Genomic DNA, 14,121 nt, shown 5'->3' on the forward strand with positions numbered 1-14,121 from the left:
CAATACGAAATAGCTGGGATACAGGGCGTCTATCACGAATGTTTGAGTTTAAGTCGAGAGGACGTATTCGTAACGTTATCGACAAAATTCGTATGAGATTTTTTAATGTAATTCCCTAACATGTCGATGACGTTATGAATACGTTCTCACAAACATTCGTGGTAATACCTCTGCGTCCTTACTCTGATCTAATTTCATTGTAGTTTCGTGAAGTGTGGAATGAGGCACTTTTATAAATTTAAAGGAAAGTAATTCTAATTGTCGAAATACATTTTACACAATATCATTTTCCAATCGCAACGATTGTTCAGAATAAGCCTATATATCTCCATATTTAAGGGAACGGCTGCCAATATTCATGGTCGAGTTGTCTTGGATTGTTGAAAGGTATACGGTATACCTTAGTTATAATAGTTACACTAAGAGTGAGATATGTACACGTGTATAAAACCTCTAATAAGATATCAACAAAATTAATTAATACCCCAAATACTAGAATTGTCCTCTCAATTAGTGAATAAGAAAATAATAATTTTAGTTGTGTTCGATAGTTATTTAAACCGAATATCGATACTTCAAAATTGTTCGCTATGCGTGTTAGTTTCGTCACTACGATACCTGTCTATTAAGTGTGGCATTTGCCTTCAGAGAAATTGAATTCGATACTTCATATGCGTCATTTATCAAACTAATCTATTTTATTTAGACAAACTATAGCAGATTTTTAGTAATTTACTAATATTACTTCTACCATTACCACCTAAACTCTAGGCTTGTGCTAGGATATGGTTGATAAGTCGAATGGTGGAATTCGAACCCTCGACCACGTGATCGGAAATCCGTACACTTAACCATAAGGCTATTGGCTTAAATTCAAGAATTGATATTTTTAACCGGTTCATAGCTGTTGGAAACGTCTGCTGTGGTTACAGTTATTTATCTGATAACTCAGTTTAGCTTCTATAAACAACTCTCATTCTAATACAAACACAATTTGATTATGGATTATTCTACATATTTAATATTCAAAATACATTTTCAAAAGTCTTAAAGGTTAAAATTAAATATACTATTGTTCTCGACAAGAAGAAAAACGGAAGGTTTCAAACAACTATTTACTGTATTAGAAAAACGGAAATGATAAAGATATTATTTAGTTGGTACTTTCGTTCTTAGTTTGACATTACAAGGAACTTTTACAGGAATCATTTTTTGCGATTAGGGTTACCAGGGCAATGACACGGCTTTGGGCAATTCGGTTTCTTCTCTGTGGTTGCGGCAGGTGGTGGGAGGCAGGGTTTGTTCTTTTCTTTCTTCATGCAAGACCCACCTCCTTCAGGTTCACTCACTACCTGCTTCATTTTATTCATCAAGTGATTTATCTGGTTTGCCAGCTGACCAACAGTTCTGCACATTTGCTGTAGAGTTCCCAAAGAAGACAGATCTGCACGAGGATTTTTAAACGCATCGCCAGACGGGTCGTCCGTACTCGGCGAAGGGTTGATACTAACTGACGAAGATCTAGGTGCACATGGTTTACCAATAGGTGGCGCTGGAGCACTCGGTAGTTGAGGAAAACTATTCCTCTTGCAGTCTATACCACATTTAGTTAAAGGGCATGCTGGTATTAAGTTTGTAGATGTTTGATTTATTTTGTCCGGTGCTTTGTTCGATGGACATTCCTTGTTGTCACATTTTGCCGGACGGTTCGCCGGACACTTTATGTTGGTACAACTGAACGGCGTGTCCGTACGGTATTCCTTTGGTTCACTCGTCTTGCAGTCCGGACAGGGGCACGTGACTTTAATTATACCTGTCTTTATATCTTTAATTTTACCTGGTGTGTAGTTTAGGCACTCGAAATGCATCCAAGTTTTGCAAGCACCTTTACATTGTAAACCGTTTTTCAAAGTGACGGGGCCCAAACAAATTTTGCAAGGATTTTTTACCTTACTGCACTTGGACATTTTTGTTCAATGATTAGCACCGTTTCAAGTAAATGAACATGGTTGGCTATTTTTTTTCTGTGTTTCGTGAATTCATTATATTTAGGTCGGCATGATTTTTAAAAAAAATATAACAAGAATTGACAGCGGATTTAGACGTTGTCATGACCGATTCATTTTTCTTCTTTTTGAACAGTTACTCTGACGTTTCAGAATAAGATCTAAATTAAAATTAATATGTTATCTGTGATAGGATAGTTAAACTATCCCGTTATTTTTAAAAATACAGGACTAACTACGACAATATTGCTTTTTGATTTACATATTTCATTGTCTCCTTTAGAGTGCGCGCACACCTTCAACTAAACTATCACAAAACTGTTTAGTCACGCTTTGATTCCTATGTGCTTGAGGTGTGCAGACTACTCGATTTTTAGTTGTGCAACTAAACTATAGAATAGGATGTAAAACAATCGACCATCGGGCAACAGATTTGCGAAAGATTAGTCAAGGGTGCGCGCCCGCTCTTACTTTTAGACATATGACCGATGGTTTCTCTGTCCTTTAAAAATGGTAATCGTGGTAACCTTTAGTGCAAACAGGAATCATACTTATATGTCTCCAAATATCTTATTTCAATCCTTAATAGAACAACGATTACAAACTGAATAAAAATCCAAATGTATTTCGTAATATTTATTAGTTCAATTATATACAGAAGTATAGCTAATATTCCTAAAACTTCATTACATTTTAATACAAAGTATGATTATCAAATCGCAGTATCATATTTACTATGAACAGTCGTCTTTTCGAAAGCTTCCATCATTCGACACATTAATTCTTTAAGCTGTCCAGACAACTGGCCGACTGTGGTACACATTTGTTCCATTGTGCAGTACAGAGATTTCTGCGTGTCGCGAGCTTTTGACAATTGGGAATCCGAAGATGAAATATATTTAGGTGAAGTTTCTGCATCACGGGCTGAAAAAATAAGACATGAAAACTGTATTAACACCACCCGCGACTTCGTATGCACAGTATTTAAAAACATACAAACTATGAAAAATAATAAACTAATAGTCCCTTGAGAACCCAAAATTTTAGGGATGAACCGTATCCCATGTTACTCCAAACTGAGTTTTGTATCTGTGCCAAATTTCAATGTTGAACCTTATTGATTTATCGAATGAATATGAAAATGTATCCCACGGGAATCGTAATTATTTCCGGGATCAAAAGTAGCCTATGTGTTCTTTTAGACTATCCTCTACATCTATGCCAAATTTCATCAAAATTCAGCCGTTGAGGGTACAAACTGAAATAATGTGTGTTAACGTATAATAATAATTTAATTCAGCTTCTTTGTATGTCGTAGGTATCACTTATCCACAAAACCTTGCTAATTTGCATCTTTCGTAAACAAAATTTTTAGTATGTATTCATAATTTTAAAATTATGATCTTTACCTATACTTCTTTTTGTATCTTTTTGTATCCAAGTTGCGCCGGAATCTGGAAATTAAAAATGTATAAAGTAAATCAGATTTAACATTCATAGAAAAAGTCATGCTTTACAACTAAAGGTTAAAAAGGACACTTCGGATTTATATTTCGAACGGTCCTGTCTTGCCTCCTTTCCTTTTAACGCAGTTAAAATTCATAATAGTTTTAATTTAACTACATAAACTATTGTATTAATGATTGCTTTGATACTAACCATTACATACTGATTCGTCGACAAATGAACAAGACAGAGATCGTATCGGCGAACACATCTTGTTTTTCACTTTCGAACAATGCGAATGAGAGCAATTCGATTGTTGACATCGATTAGGCGCTGGGAAGTAAGACTTGTACGTACTAGAATCGCATTTCTTTCTACAACTCGTACTTAAAGAATTCGGGAATGACGAAGATTCCGGTGGCCAGTTCATAAGTACGGGAGGAGTTGCCGCACGATCAAATCGCTTCACGGAACATCTAGATCGCATGTTAGCTGTTATACTGGACGCAGATGGCTTAGGTAGAAGAGTCTGGTTTGTCAAATGGTACATACTAGGGCATTCCGTTGACTCACATATCGGTAGACTGTTGGCCGGGCATTGAAAGTTTGTACACGCGTATGGGGAATCTAAAACTATTTCCTTTGGTTCTGATGAGTTGCAATCTGGGCAAGGACATGTGATTCTTATCAAACCTGCTTTGATATCTTGAATTTTTCCAGGTGTATAGTTCAAACACTTGAAATGGGCCCATTTTTTGCAAACACCCTTACACTGGACCCCTGTTTTGGTCGTTACACTTCGGAAGCATAATTTGCAAGGGTTTTTGACTTTTGAACATTTATTCATTCTCCTTTTCTTCGGGTGTGAAAGTGACTCGAAAAAAATTCATTTTGGGTCAAGTCTTTTGTTCTCTTTACTTCATTATTTTAAGTGTGGAAAATTACGAGTTGGTAGCCGAATGAAATTAATCCTGAAATCTATATTGCAATCCACTAAAAATTTAAGAAATCATTTTTACCACACTTTATTAAATTGACATGTCACAATATCAATGAAAGATGTCTTGAAAGAAAGAATACTGACTGGTTTGAGAATAGTACAATAAAAACTTCTTAAAGTTCCTGATTTTTTTTTATTTTGAATTCGATAGCTGTTTTATGTGGCTCAATTTTTTATTGTGTTTTACTTTTATATTTTCTATGCCCTAATGGAAACAAGACAGCTGTCAGTGTCAACTCTTAGATGTCAATTTGTTTTAGGTTATTAAGTTAATTAATTTAATCCAGAAATTGCTTAAAAATGCCGTTCATGAAAGGAAGAGCTCCTATTCGCCGTACTTTGAACTACCTTAATGCTGGAAAACTAGTATTCAAGGATAAAATAAAAATATTTTCCGTCGCATACAATATATACGGCCAAAACAATAATGGTGCGAAAGAATTTGTTTTTTGGTATTTGCCGCAGATCCAATACAAAAATCCCGACGTACAGGTAGTTACTTTAAAGAATCTTACACCTTCGCCGTTTATTAAGTGTTATTTCGAAGATGGGAGGCGTATTTTAGTTGACGTCGATAATAGATCAAAAGAGGACATTTTGGATCATTTATTGAATACAGTTGGTAAATCGAAAGAGGTTTTGGAAGCGGAGGCTACCGCTGCTGAGAAGAAGGATAACCCTGCTAACTTCGGAGTCGGTTGTGAAAGGGCTTGTATTTGTGAAACTTATGGACAAGTTCCTTGCCCTGGTGTTGTGCCTTTACCAAAACCTATGAGAGGGAAATATTTGAACCAACGAGATTAAAACTAAGACAATTTAATGTGCTCAAGTGTATAGAAATAGTGCAAGAAAACAAATAACAGTGTAAAAGACGTAGAATCCTTTAGTGAAATAATTATAATTTTGCATTAATGATATTGCATAATTGTTAAGTCAATGTTTTCATAAAGTATAACATAAACAATACTGTTTCTTTTAATAGTGTGAAACCTACAACTTGGCCTAAAATCCCCATATGAAAGGAAAAATTACATTTTTAATGGAAATTTCACTCAAGAGACTTGTTAAGAGCTCAATAACTGTGAGTATATGTGACAAAAAATGAATTAGTCTGGTTGGTTACATTTTTTTTGTGATAAATACAGCCATTTGAACCAAAATAGCAAATTGACAATGGTCAGTAGCCCTGCATTTAATCTCACTAGCTGTTGCTCGCAACTTTGTCTGAAATTAAAAAATAGTAAAACCTATATTACTAATGACATAGCTTATTAACTGAAAAATCATTCTTGAAATTAGTCTACTAATTTTTGAGTTATTTCAATTCTTCCAAAATTCAAATCTTTCCTCTCTATAATATTAGTACAGATTTCATTAATTTCAAACATAAATAAATAAAACAGAAAATTTATTATTGTTTATTCAAAACACATGTCCTTGTAGAGCTTTAGCCATCAATGCTGCGGCAATATATTGCATGTTGTTAAATGCATTAAAAGTTCTTGCATTATTATGCATAAATAACTCGTCATCAATCTCCGAACCTCTTGGTAATGTGTGGAAGAATATCCACTTACTTATGTTATTACATCTTTTTATGTCCTAGAAAATAAAAACAATATTGAAACATATTTATCTTATACTAGCTATCGCCTGCGACTTCATCCTCTTGGAATTTAAAAAACATTAGTAATCCTATGTGTTCCCGACTATCCTCTACATCTGTGCCAAAATTCATTGAGATTAGTTTACTAGTTTTACAGTGGTAGAGCCCGCTTTAACATCTTCGCACGAATAGGCCGGCTCGCCCGGTGTAATACCACGACCACACAGAAAACAGGCGTGAAGTGGAAGCAATTCCGCGTGTCGTCTGATGAGTGTGGTGCCGTAGGCCTAATTTTAGTCACTTTCCCTTTCCACACTTATCTTAAGAGAGAAGGAAGGGAAGGAAAAGTGGATTTGACAGTGTAGGAGACGCATAGGAAGGGGAATGTCCTCTTTATGTGCGTCTCCTCCTCCGTCAATCAAGGGTTGGCAGCGCATCTGCAATTGCGGATGTCTATGGGCAGCGGTCGCTTTCCATTTCGGTGGATTCAGGTGGCCGTTTGCTGGATTGGCACCTTATATTATAAAAAAAAAAAAGTTTAACCTACAAACTATAACAAACATTGATTCATCTAAACTTTCGCATTTATAATATTAGTATGATAATATACTATAATTATATAATTGAATATTGAAATAATTCATGGGTTTATGTTACATTTATACATAACTTTAATGATTGACTTCAAACATTGTTTAAATTTTAGTAAAAACTAAAAATAGCTAAAGCCTTTTAACCACAGAAAAATGTAGAGTAGAAATTTTATAAAGAACAAATGCAAGTTGTCTTTGTCTTTGTGCGAACACAAATTATTTGATGGCACTTCTGACTGCATTATACATTTATTTAAAAAATTAACTCATTAAAACCTAAAGGTTTGCTATCCCTGGAATAGGATGTACAGAACAAGGATATTGACCCTTCTATATATCCCTTATCCAGCCAAATGTACGTCCCCTCTTTATTAGATTTGTCAATTTCTCAATTGCAAATGTCAAAATTACTGTTACCATAATATCCTTGCTTCCTTAATGTTGGCAGCTTATGATCCCTTTCCCACAAGGTTTTTTTCCAATTTTTTTACCCCCTAAGTTTAATAGTGTAAAAATATATAGCCTAAAGTGTGTCGAAAGTGTAGGGCTTTTTAGAAAAGAAAGAATTATTTAAAAATAAGCTGAGATTGCTAACATCCTATGCCACAAGGTAGTGTGTGTTTACACTTTATTATATTAGTATAGATGGAATTATAGTTCATCAACAACTGCACTAGAAGGAACATCTAGCTACCATACACTGGAGGATAACACTGTACATAATGCACTGAAGGTGTTACATTCAGGCCTGTCTTTTTATATCATAAATATTGTTCTGTTTTTTCATCTAACCTGAACTCCAAACTTAAATTCTTTTATTTTCTCTTCATTGTTAGTGGCAGGACCTGCGATGACCACACAAGCTTGGTATAGTACATCATCCTTGTGTTTACACTGCTTCATTGTTGTATGACTTTTTTCTGTCATATTTTCACTAACTTTGTACAAAAGTGGACTCACAGGACATTTCTGTAAAGAAAAGGTTTTAAATTAAGTATTTAGTTTTTTTTTTTGTTGGGAACAAAGGATTCATAATTATTCTACTGTAAATTGACTTATTAGCTACGTGATTTTAGCTATTTGTGTCTTTTTGTACGATAATTTCATAAACCAACTGTATTCGAATTTTAAAAAAAACGCCTGTCACAATTTCTATAGCATTATTATGTACAAAGCAGATGAATTTTCATAGGCAGTTTCATGTTAGCAATATACATACTTCACAACAGCATTTAAATCTCAAGTTGGCCCCTAGCATTGGACACAACAGAAGATATGAGTTAAGGACAGGATGGGGCGTGCCAATATATGCAACATTAAGATAATTCATTGAGCCGTATTCTTCCTGGAAACATGAAATTTTAAAAATATCGATCTAGCTAAGCAGATCACTTTATTTCCTTTTATTATTTTGACCTCCGTGGAAAGTACATTAGTCATTTCAACGACATTATGAACTTGGCTGAAATAGATTGTTATCTGAAAAGCGCCTGTCGGTAGTTATTAGCAATACCTTATGAACATTTTTCAAAAAGCGTTAGAACTTTTAATTTCATTGTTATCAATTATGATCAAGCAAAACTATACTGCTTACTATAATAGTCATAATGGTAGCTAGCGCTTGCAGGCTGGCGTGGGCGCGCGACCTGATGCACATGACTGGTACAGACGATTGCTCGGCAAAGCGCGCCACGCAACCATGTGTCGATGTTGACACAAATATTATATCACACATCATAGAGAATACCCTGTTGAATATTTAAAATGTTTACGGCCTGTCCCACCAAATCGTAAATAGTTTGATAACAATCCAACGTGTAAAATTTGTGATGGATATATCGGATTGTCTTCCTTATCTGACAGTGACGTCATTTTTAAGCTCTCTGAAGTTTTTTATCAGCCAATAGTGGGACAGGCCCTTACTGATGCCATTTCGTGGATCTTTTTATGATCTCGCATGAGACTAATGCCTCGGTAGGATACTATAATTTGCTTTGTAAATTGCTAAATTCAGTATCTCCGAATAATACTGTAATTTTAGAAATCTTTCTACTGGCAATAGCTTGTTTAATTTTTTCGTAGTTTGACTTACTTAAGCATAATTAATTAAGTTAATATATTACCTGCCAACATAATCGTATTCCCAAATCAATTTGTCATTTATCGAGACATCAGTTGCACCCAAAAGTGATGCCGCTTTTGACACGGCCAAATTAAGAGTTGGTTCATTAATTTCTTGCAATAACATCACTTTGGCATTTTTTAAAACGTTCTGTGCGAACAATAGTATCTTTTAGATGTAAATTGTGGAAATTTAATGAAGCAATTAAAAGAATGAAATACACTAGCTGTCGCTCGCGACATCGTCCGTGTAGAATTAAAAAATAATAGCAAAAAACATAGCTTATGTTACTCAGTGGTTACGGAACTTTTTGATGGTGAAAGAATTTTTGAAATCGGCCCGGTAATTTTTAAGTTATTTCAATACATACTGAGTACAAATCTTTTCTTTTTACATTGGTATACTCATAGAAATGAGAATTTTAAAATTATTTTCGTACCAGTTTTTTAAAGTGTGTATCCCAAAGAGAAAATTTTAGATTAATTGCACTCGATATAATGTCATCCACCATTTCCGATGTCCATTGTTTAAAACATATTAAATGCATCGGATTGTTACATCTAAAACAAACAGTATTTTAATTAACATGCCCTGAGTTGAAAGTATAAAAACAACCTAAATGGTCCCTTGAAACACATAGAACACGAATCAAATTATTCAGTCTTAATAATTGCTAAAGCTGTTTAGATTAAAGGTTAGAGTATCATGCATAAAGTACATCATACTAATACTAATATTATAAATGCGAAAGTTTAGATGGATGGATAGATTTTTAATAGAGTTTGTAGCCTAAACGGCTAAATGGATTTCGATGAAATTTGGCATAGATATAGAGGATAGTCTGGAATAACACATAAGCTACTTAGTTTTGTTTACTTTAATACCACGCGGACGAAATCGCGGGCCAATGCTAGTACAAAAATAAAAATATAGGCGACTGATGAGTCAGCCAAAACAACGGTGCATTTTCACTGCCCCAACATTGTTCAATATTGCTATATCTGTATTTAAAATGGAATGAATGGGCTTATGTTGTATTTTAACATTTTTTCAAAGGGCGGGAACTCGCGGAAACACCATCAAATATCATACTAACGGGGCACAAACAGATTGACTTCTTGTGAGCGATAGATTCGTCGGTAGACATTTTAAACGATTCATTCTTCTCGAATATGCTACAAAATTGAATATTTTTATTTTGATATCTCATTGGAAGTAATTTTGCAGAACGATATAAAAGATGACTTTTGTTTAGTTTATGCTATGGGATGACAGCAAGAAAGCAATGTCATTATACTGTCATTTATAAATTCTTTATCAGTATTTTTTAAACATATGAAAAGTATTTGTATAAGCTGGACAATTCTTACGCATGAAATGAAAAATTAGGGAGCGCCTGAGAATATTAACTGAGTGAATTTACACTACTTGTAAACTGCTATTTCTATAATTTTGCCATCAGGTTAATCCTTGCAATTCTCAGAATGTTCTATTGTTTTTAACCAAACTAAAGTTACATACATTCTTTGAAATAAGAATAGATATAAATCACAAACTTTATTGAAAAAAAACTATTATCAATTTAATTCATTCTCTAACAAACATACCGCTTTTTAAAGCTTCTTGTATTTCACTGAACGTCTTGTTTTTAGTCTCTGGTATGCAGAGTAAAATAAACACGGAAAAGAACAAACAATTCGCGCTGTAAAGCCAAAATGTCGTTGCGGAACCAACAACTGATATCAACCCTTCGAAATATCTGGCCAACAGGAACATTGATAATGTCGAGAAAAACATACATATACAAATTCCTATCATTCTCATAGATGTATCTAGAAGCTCGGAGAACAGTAGTAAATAAACGGAACCTATACCTGAAATAAAAAAAAACTCGTCAATCAAAGACAAATATTCCCCAGTAATCTTGGATATAATTACGCACAATAAATTGTTCATTTTTAACTATCAAACACAGTTTATTAGTATATTACCTGAATTAAAACATAAAACTACAATTCCCAATGACACCAGGGGTAAATAATTTAATATTCCAAATATAGAATTGGCATTTGTTTCCATGACTTTAAAGTATACGCCCAGACCCATCTGAAAAAAGGATTTTGTATTTTTCGCAAGAAAAACTTCTATAAAAGCGCCATCTTTTAGCGCATAGCGCCAATTAAAAGAACAAAGGTATATAATTTCTCGATGGTCATGACAGGGTTAGTAATAAATTTACTTTTTTTATTCCTTCTCAGTTTTTTACTTACCATTCCTATTGCCATTCCAATTGAAGTAAACACTAAAATAGGTTTTCTTCCAAATATATCGATAACTAAAGTGGAACACAGACTCCCTAACAATTGCAGAACTCCAACTATGACTGACGCTAAAGCTGGTTGCACACTTGTCTTTGTTGATTCCAATACTGTTTGTAAATAATATGACACTGTATTATAACCCATTAATTGTGTTCCCAACCCTAAGATAATACCCAAAATAGTCCCTTTAATAAATAATTTATTTTGTAACAACACCCCTGTATTCGTTTCTATGTTTCCTTTTCCATATTCATTCATTTCCATTAGCGCCAAAGTTTCCGAGTCACGAAAATATTTTAACACATTAAATGCTTCAGTGTTTCGACCTGGAAATAAAATGCTATGTGTTATTTTTATAGGTATACATTGGAGTGTATAAAACTTACTAATTCTAAGAACGGGCGCACCTTTGACTAATTTATCGAACAGCTGTTGTGCGATTGTCGATTGTTTCGCACCCTATTCAACTGTTTAGTTGCACAACTAAAAATCATGTACCGTACCTCCATATAAGCTCATAGGACTCAAAGCACAACTAAACAGTGCGATTAATAACTTACCTTTTGAATACAAGTAATGTGGGCTTTCAGGTAGCAGTAATATCGGCATAAATGTTAGCACCACGATGGTTGTAAATGTAAGATTGAACACAAAATACGACACATAAGGACCCAAACTTAGCGAGATCAGCATTCCCAAAGAAGATAGAATTTGAGATATCGTGCCCAGAGATCCTCTTATTTCTTTCTGAAATCAAACAAATAGGAATACTAATAAGGGTTTTTAACAATCTAACACGAACAGTAAGTATTAAAGAACTAGCCCTCGACTCCGTTCGCGAGGAATTAAAAAACAAAAGTAAGTAGCCTATGTGTTCATTCACAGTATCTTCTACATCTACCCAAATTTCATCGAAATCCATTCAGTCATTGAGGCTACAAACTCTGACAAATCGATCCATCCATCTAAACTTTCGCTATTGTAATATTAAAAAGGTTAGGTCACCACAGCTTATATTGGTATACTTCAAAATTAAATAAGATATTTGGGATATGTAAAATTCAAACACAACATTGAGACAATCACTACTAAATATTTATATCTTTCAAATTATTAAAAAATAATACACACACTGGCAATTTCAGCTGAATAAGGCGCAACGCTGTTTAAAAATAATACATCAGATATTCCATTTAAAATCCGTCCTGTTATAAACCACCAATAACTTGTAGCGAAGATGTATATGAAACCAGATAAAATTCTCGGCAAATAGGCGAATACAATCCACTGCTTCTTCCCGAATCGGTTAACAATGACACCCATAAGAACAGTCGCTGAAAAAGTAACAGAGTTAACCGTAAAATAGCGATATTCAAGTGTGTAGTTTACTTTGTGAAATTAACAATCAAAACCCACACGGTTTAGTATGGATGATACATTTTTCGCTTCTTATCAATGTTTTTTTTATTTTTATAATATAAGGTGGCAAACAAGCAAGCGGCCATCCGCAATTGCAGATGCGTTGCCTACCTTTAATTGACGGAGGAGGAGACGCACATTTAACTATGTACAATCGCGGAAATCTACAATGTTCCACTAACAAAAAATGCTTTATTCCTTGTAATTAGACTCCTCTTACAAATATCCAATTAGATAGCAATGAGTTGCGGGGATTGGTTACTGTTTCGTGTTCAAATGAATGTGGGTTTCAAAATCGCCAAATTTCCCGATTGTACATTAACAGCTGGCGATGCTTACAACATATTATAGAATGACTTCGAACTTTCAACTTAAGAATCGGTATACGAAATAGTTTAGTTTAGCTCTGTATAAATATGAAAAATACTTACTAAATACTGACGCGAGGAACGATACTGAGACAATCCAAGATATTTGACTGTCGTCTAGTGAAGTATGAACAGGACTTTGATTCGGGTTTCTCAATTTTACTAACACCGGTGACGGCCATGTTAAACTCATACCAATTGTTAGTATACTTAAGTTCACTGAAAATGTCCCAATGTCATTAATTAATGAAACATTATACAAATCGTAGAATTTGATACTAAACAATGGTAAAAAGTCAAGTGATGACTGAGATGACGTATGAGTTATTTGGAGGACAAAAACCTGTTGTGCCGACCCTACGGGAGTAGAATAAGGATGATGATGATGGTAAAAAAGTCAAATAAATTTGAAACAATATGAGAACTAACAAACTTTATACTTTACTAGCTGTCGCTCCCGACGTCGTCTCCGTAGAATTAATAAAATAGTAAAAAGAAAGCCTATGTTACTTAAAGATAACGTAGCTTTTTAATGGTGCAAGAATTTTTGAAATCGGTCCAGTAGTTTTTGAGGTAATTAAATACATACAAAAATGTATAATATTAGTATTTCCTATCTACATCTATATCTTTACCAATAATATAAAGAGGAATGATTTGTATTTTTGTATACGTATTGAAATAACTCAAAAACTACTAGACCGATTTTAAAAATTCTTTCACCATTAGAAAGGTAATTTATCTCTGAGTAACACAGGACATATTTTTTCATTATAATTTTTAAATTTCACGCGGACGAAGTCGCGAGCAACAGCTTGTTTATAATATTAGTATAAATAGATGTTACTCACACACCTTGCATTTTTTATTATTTTTAACGAATAAACTGATACTATGCGAAATTTTATATGGATGTTTGAAGGTATCTCCACGATTTCATGGATATTGGCATAGATGTAATACACTATTTGAAAAAATAAAGGCAAAATTTACCTTGTATAAGAAAGAAAGTTTTAAAAATAACATGTCTATCGGGCAGTAAAACCAACAATAGTTACGTTTTATGTCCAACAAACAATTCTCTTACGGAAATATAAAAAGTTTATAAGATTTATTTATACTGTAGTCCAGTAGATTCTGCCTAACTTCCGCACTAAATTAAAAAAAAACAGTAAACAGGCTACGTGTTCCAGACTATGTACATCTGTGCCAAATTTATTCGTGATCCATTCGTTTGCAA

General features: G+C 33.9%; 5 protein-coding genes across 6 annotated transcripts; 1 reads left to right on the top strand and 4 right to left on the bottom strand.

Moving 5' to 3' along the window:
* Nucleotides 1–1,060: 1,060 nt before the first annotated feature.
* On the bottom strand, nt 1,061–2,128 carry LOC106106141. The gene has a single exon (XM_013286687.1). The coding sequence runs from the start codon at nt 1,965–1,967 to the stop codon at nt 1,206–1,208; it is 762 nt and encodes a 253-aa protein (XP_013142141.1). The 5' UTR covers nt 1,968–2,128; the 3' UTR covers nt 1,061–1,205.
* A 588-nt stretch (nt 2,129–2,716) lies between these two features.
* LOC106106140 lies at nt 2,717–4,517 on the bottom strand. The gene is made up of 3 exons (XM_013286685.1): nt 3,666–4,517; nt 3,416–3,460; nt 2,717–2,930 (listed from the first exon to the last, which is right to left on the bottom strand). The coding sequence occupies exons 1-3, from the start codon at nt 4,297–4,299 to the stop codon at nt 2,719–2,721; spliced, it is 891 nt and encodes a 296-aa protein (XP_013142139.1). The 5' UTR covers nt 4,300–4,517; the 3' UTR covers nt 2,717–2,718.
* Nucleotides 4,518–4,669: 152 nt separating this feature from the next.
* On the top strand, nt 4,670–5,418 carry LOC106106142 (probable 28S ribosomal protein S25, mitochondrial). Its single transcript, XM_013286688.1, has one exon. The coding sequence runs from the start codon at nt 4,753–4,755 to the stop codon at nt 5,254–5,256; it is 504 nt and encodes a 167-aa protein (XP_013142142.1). The 5' UTR covers nt 4,670–4,752; the 3' UTR covers nt 5,257–5,418.
* Nucleotides 5,419–5,845: 427 nt separating this feature from the next.
* LOC106106139 (ornithine carbamoyltransferase-like) lies at nt 5,846–10,050 on the bottom strand. 2 transcript variants are annotated; one of them, XM_013286683.1, is made up of 7 exons: nt 9,870–10,050; nt 9,213–9,333; nt 8,775–8,923; nt 8,246–8,399; nt 7,871–7,996; nt 7,444–7,620; nt 5,846–6,054 (listed from the first exon to the last, which is right to left on the bottom strand). In XM_013286683.1, the coding sequence occupies exons 1-7, from the start codon at nt 9,932–9,934 to the stop codon at nt 5,875–5,877; spliced, it is 972 nt and encodes a 323-aa protein (XP_013142137.1). In that variant the 5' UTR covers nt 9,935–10,050; the 3' UTR covers nt 5,846–5,874. The 2 variants fall into 2 exon arrangements, with proteins under 2 accessions (XP_013142137.1, XP_013142138.1); XM_013286684.1 differs by lacking the exon at nt 7,871–7,996.
* Nucleotides 10,051–10,360: 310 nt separating this feature from the next.
* LOC106106099 (facilitated trehalose transporter Tret1-like) lies at nt 10,361–13,337 on the bottom strand. The gene is made up of 6 exons (XM_013286627.1): nt 12,945–13,337; nt 12,226–12,428; nt 11,655–11,841; nt 11,044–11,420; nt 10,765–10,879; nt 10,361–10,647 (listed from the first exon to the last, which is right to left on the bottom strand). Exons 1-6 carry the CDS (start codon nt 13,072–13,074, stop codon nt 10,361–10,363), a joined length of 1,299 nt encoding a protein of 432 aa, XP_013142081.1. The 5' UTR covers nt 13,075–13,337.
* Between the last annotated feature and the right edge of the window lie 784 nt (nt 13,338–14,121).

This window comes from Papilio polytes, unplaced genomic scaffold (genome assembly GCF_000836215.1).
Source record: "Papilio polytes unplaced genomic scaffold, Ppol_1.0 DF822400.1, whole genome shotgun sequence".
Classification (NCBI taxonomy): Eukaryota; Metazoa; Arthropoda; class Insecta; order Lepidoptera; family Papilionidae; genus Papilio; species Papilio polytes.

Coding starts and splice junctions, on each gene's coding strand:
- LOC106106139 (XM_013286683.1), bottom strand. CDS start 9,934: ATGAATCGTTTAAAATGTCTACCGACGAATCTATCGCTCACAAGAAGT. Junction 7,997..8,245: donor CTACCATTATGACTATTATA/GTAAGCAGTATA, acceptor TCATGTTTCCAG/GAAGAATACGGCTCAATGAA. Junction 6,055..7,443: donor AATTTAAGTTTGGAGTTCAG/GTTAGATGAAAA, acceptor TTTATTTTCTAG/GACATAAAAAGATGTAATAA.
- LOC106106099 (XM_013286627.1), bottom strand. CDS start 13,074: ATGAGTTTAACATGGCCGTCACCGGTGTTAGTAAAATTGAGAAACCCG. Junction 11,842..12,225: donor ATTCAGCTGAAATTGCCAGT/GTGTGTATTATT, acceptor GTTTGATTTCAG/AAAGAAATAAGAGGATCTCT. Junction 10,880..11,043: donor TTGGAATGGCAATAGGAATG/GTAAGTAAAAAA, acceptor TCCTTTTTTCAG/ATGGGTCTGGGCGTATACTT.
- LOC106106141 (XM_013286687.1), bottom strand. CDS start 1,967: ATGTCCAAGTGCAGTAAGGTAAAAAATCCTTGCAAAATTTGTTTGGGC.
- LOC106106140 (XM_013286685.1), bottom strand. CDS start 4,299: ATGAATAAATGTTCAAAAGTCAAAAACCCTTGCAAATTATGCTTCCGA. Junction 3,461..3,665: donor CGACGAATCAGTATGTAATG/GTTAGTATCAAA, acceptor TTTAATTTCCAG/ATTCCGGCGCAACTTGGATA. Junction 2,931..3,415: donor AGATACAAAAAGAAGTATAG/GTAAAGATCATA, acceptor TTATTTTTTCAG/CCCGTGATGCAGAAACTTCA.
- LOC106106142 (XM_013286688.1), top strand. CDS start 4,753: ATGCCGTTCATGAAAGGAAGAGCTCCTATTCGCCGTACTTTGAACTAC.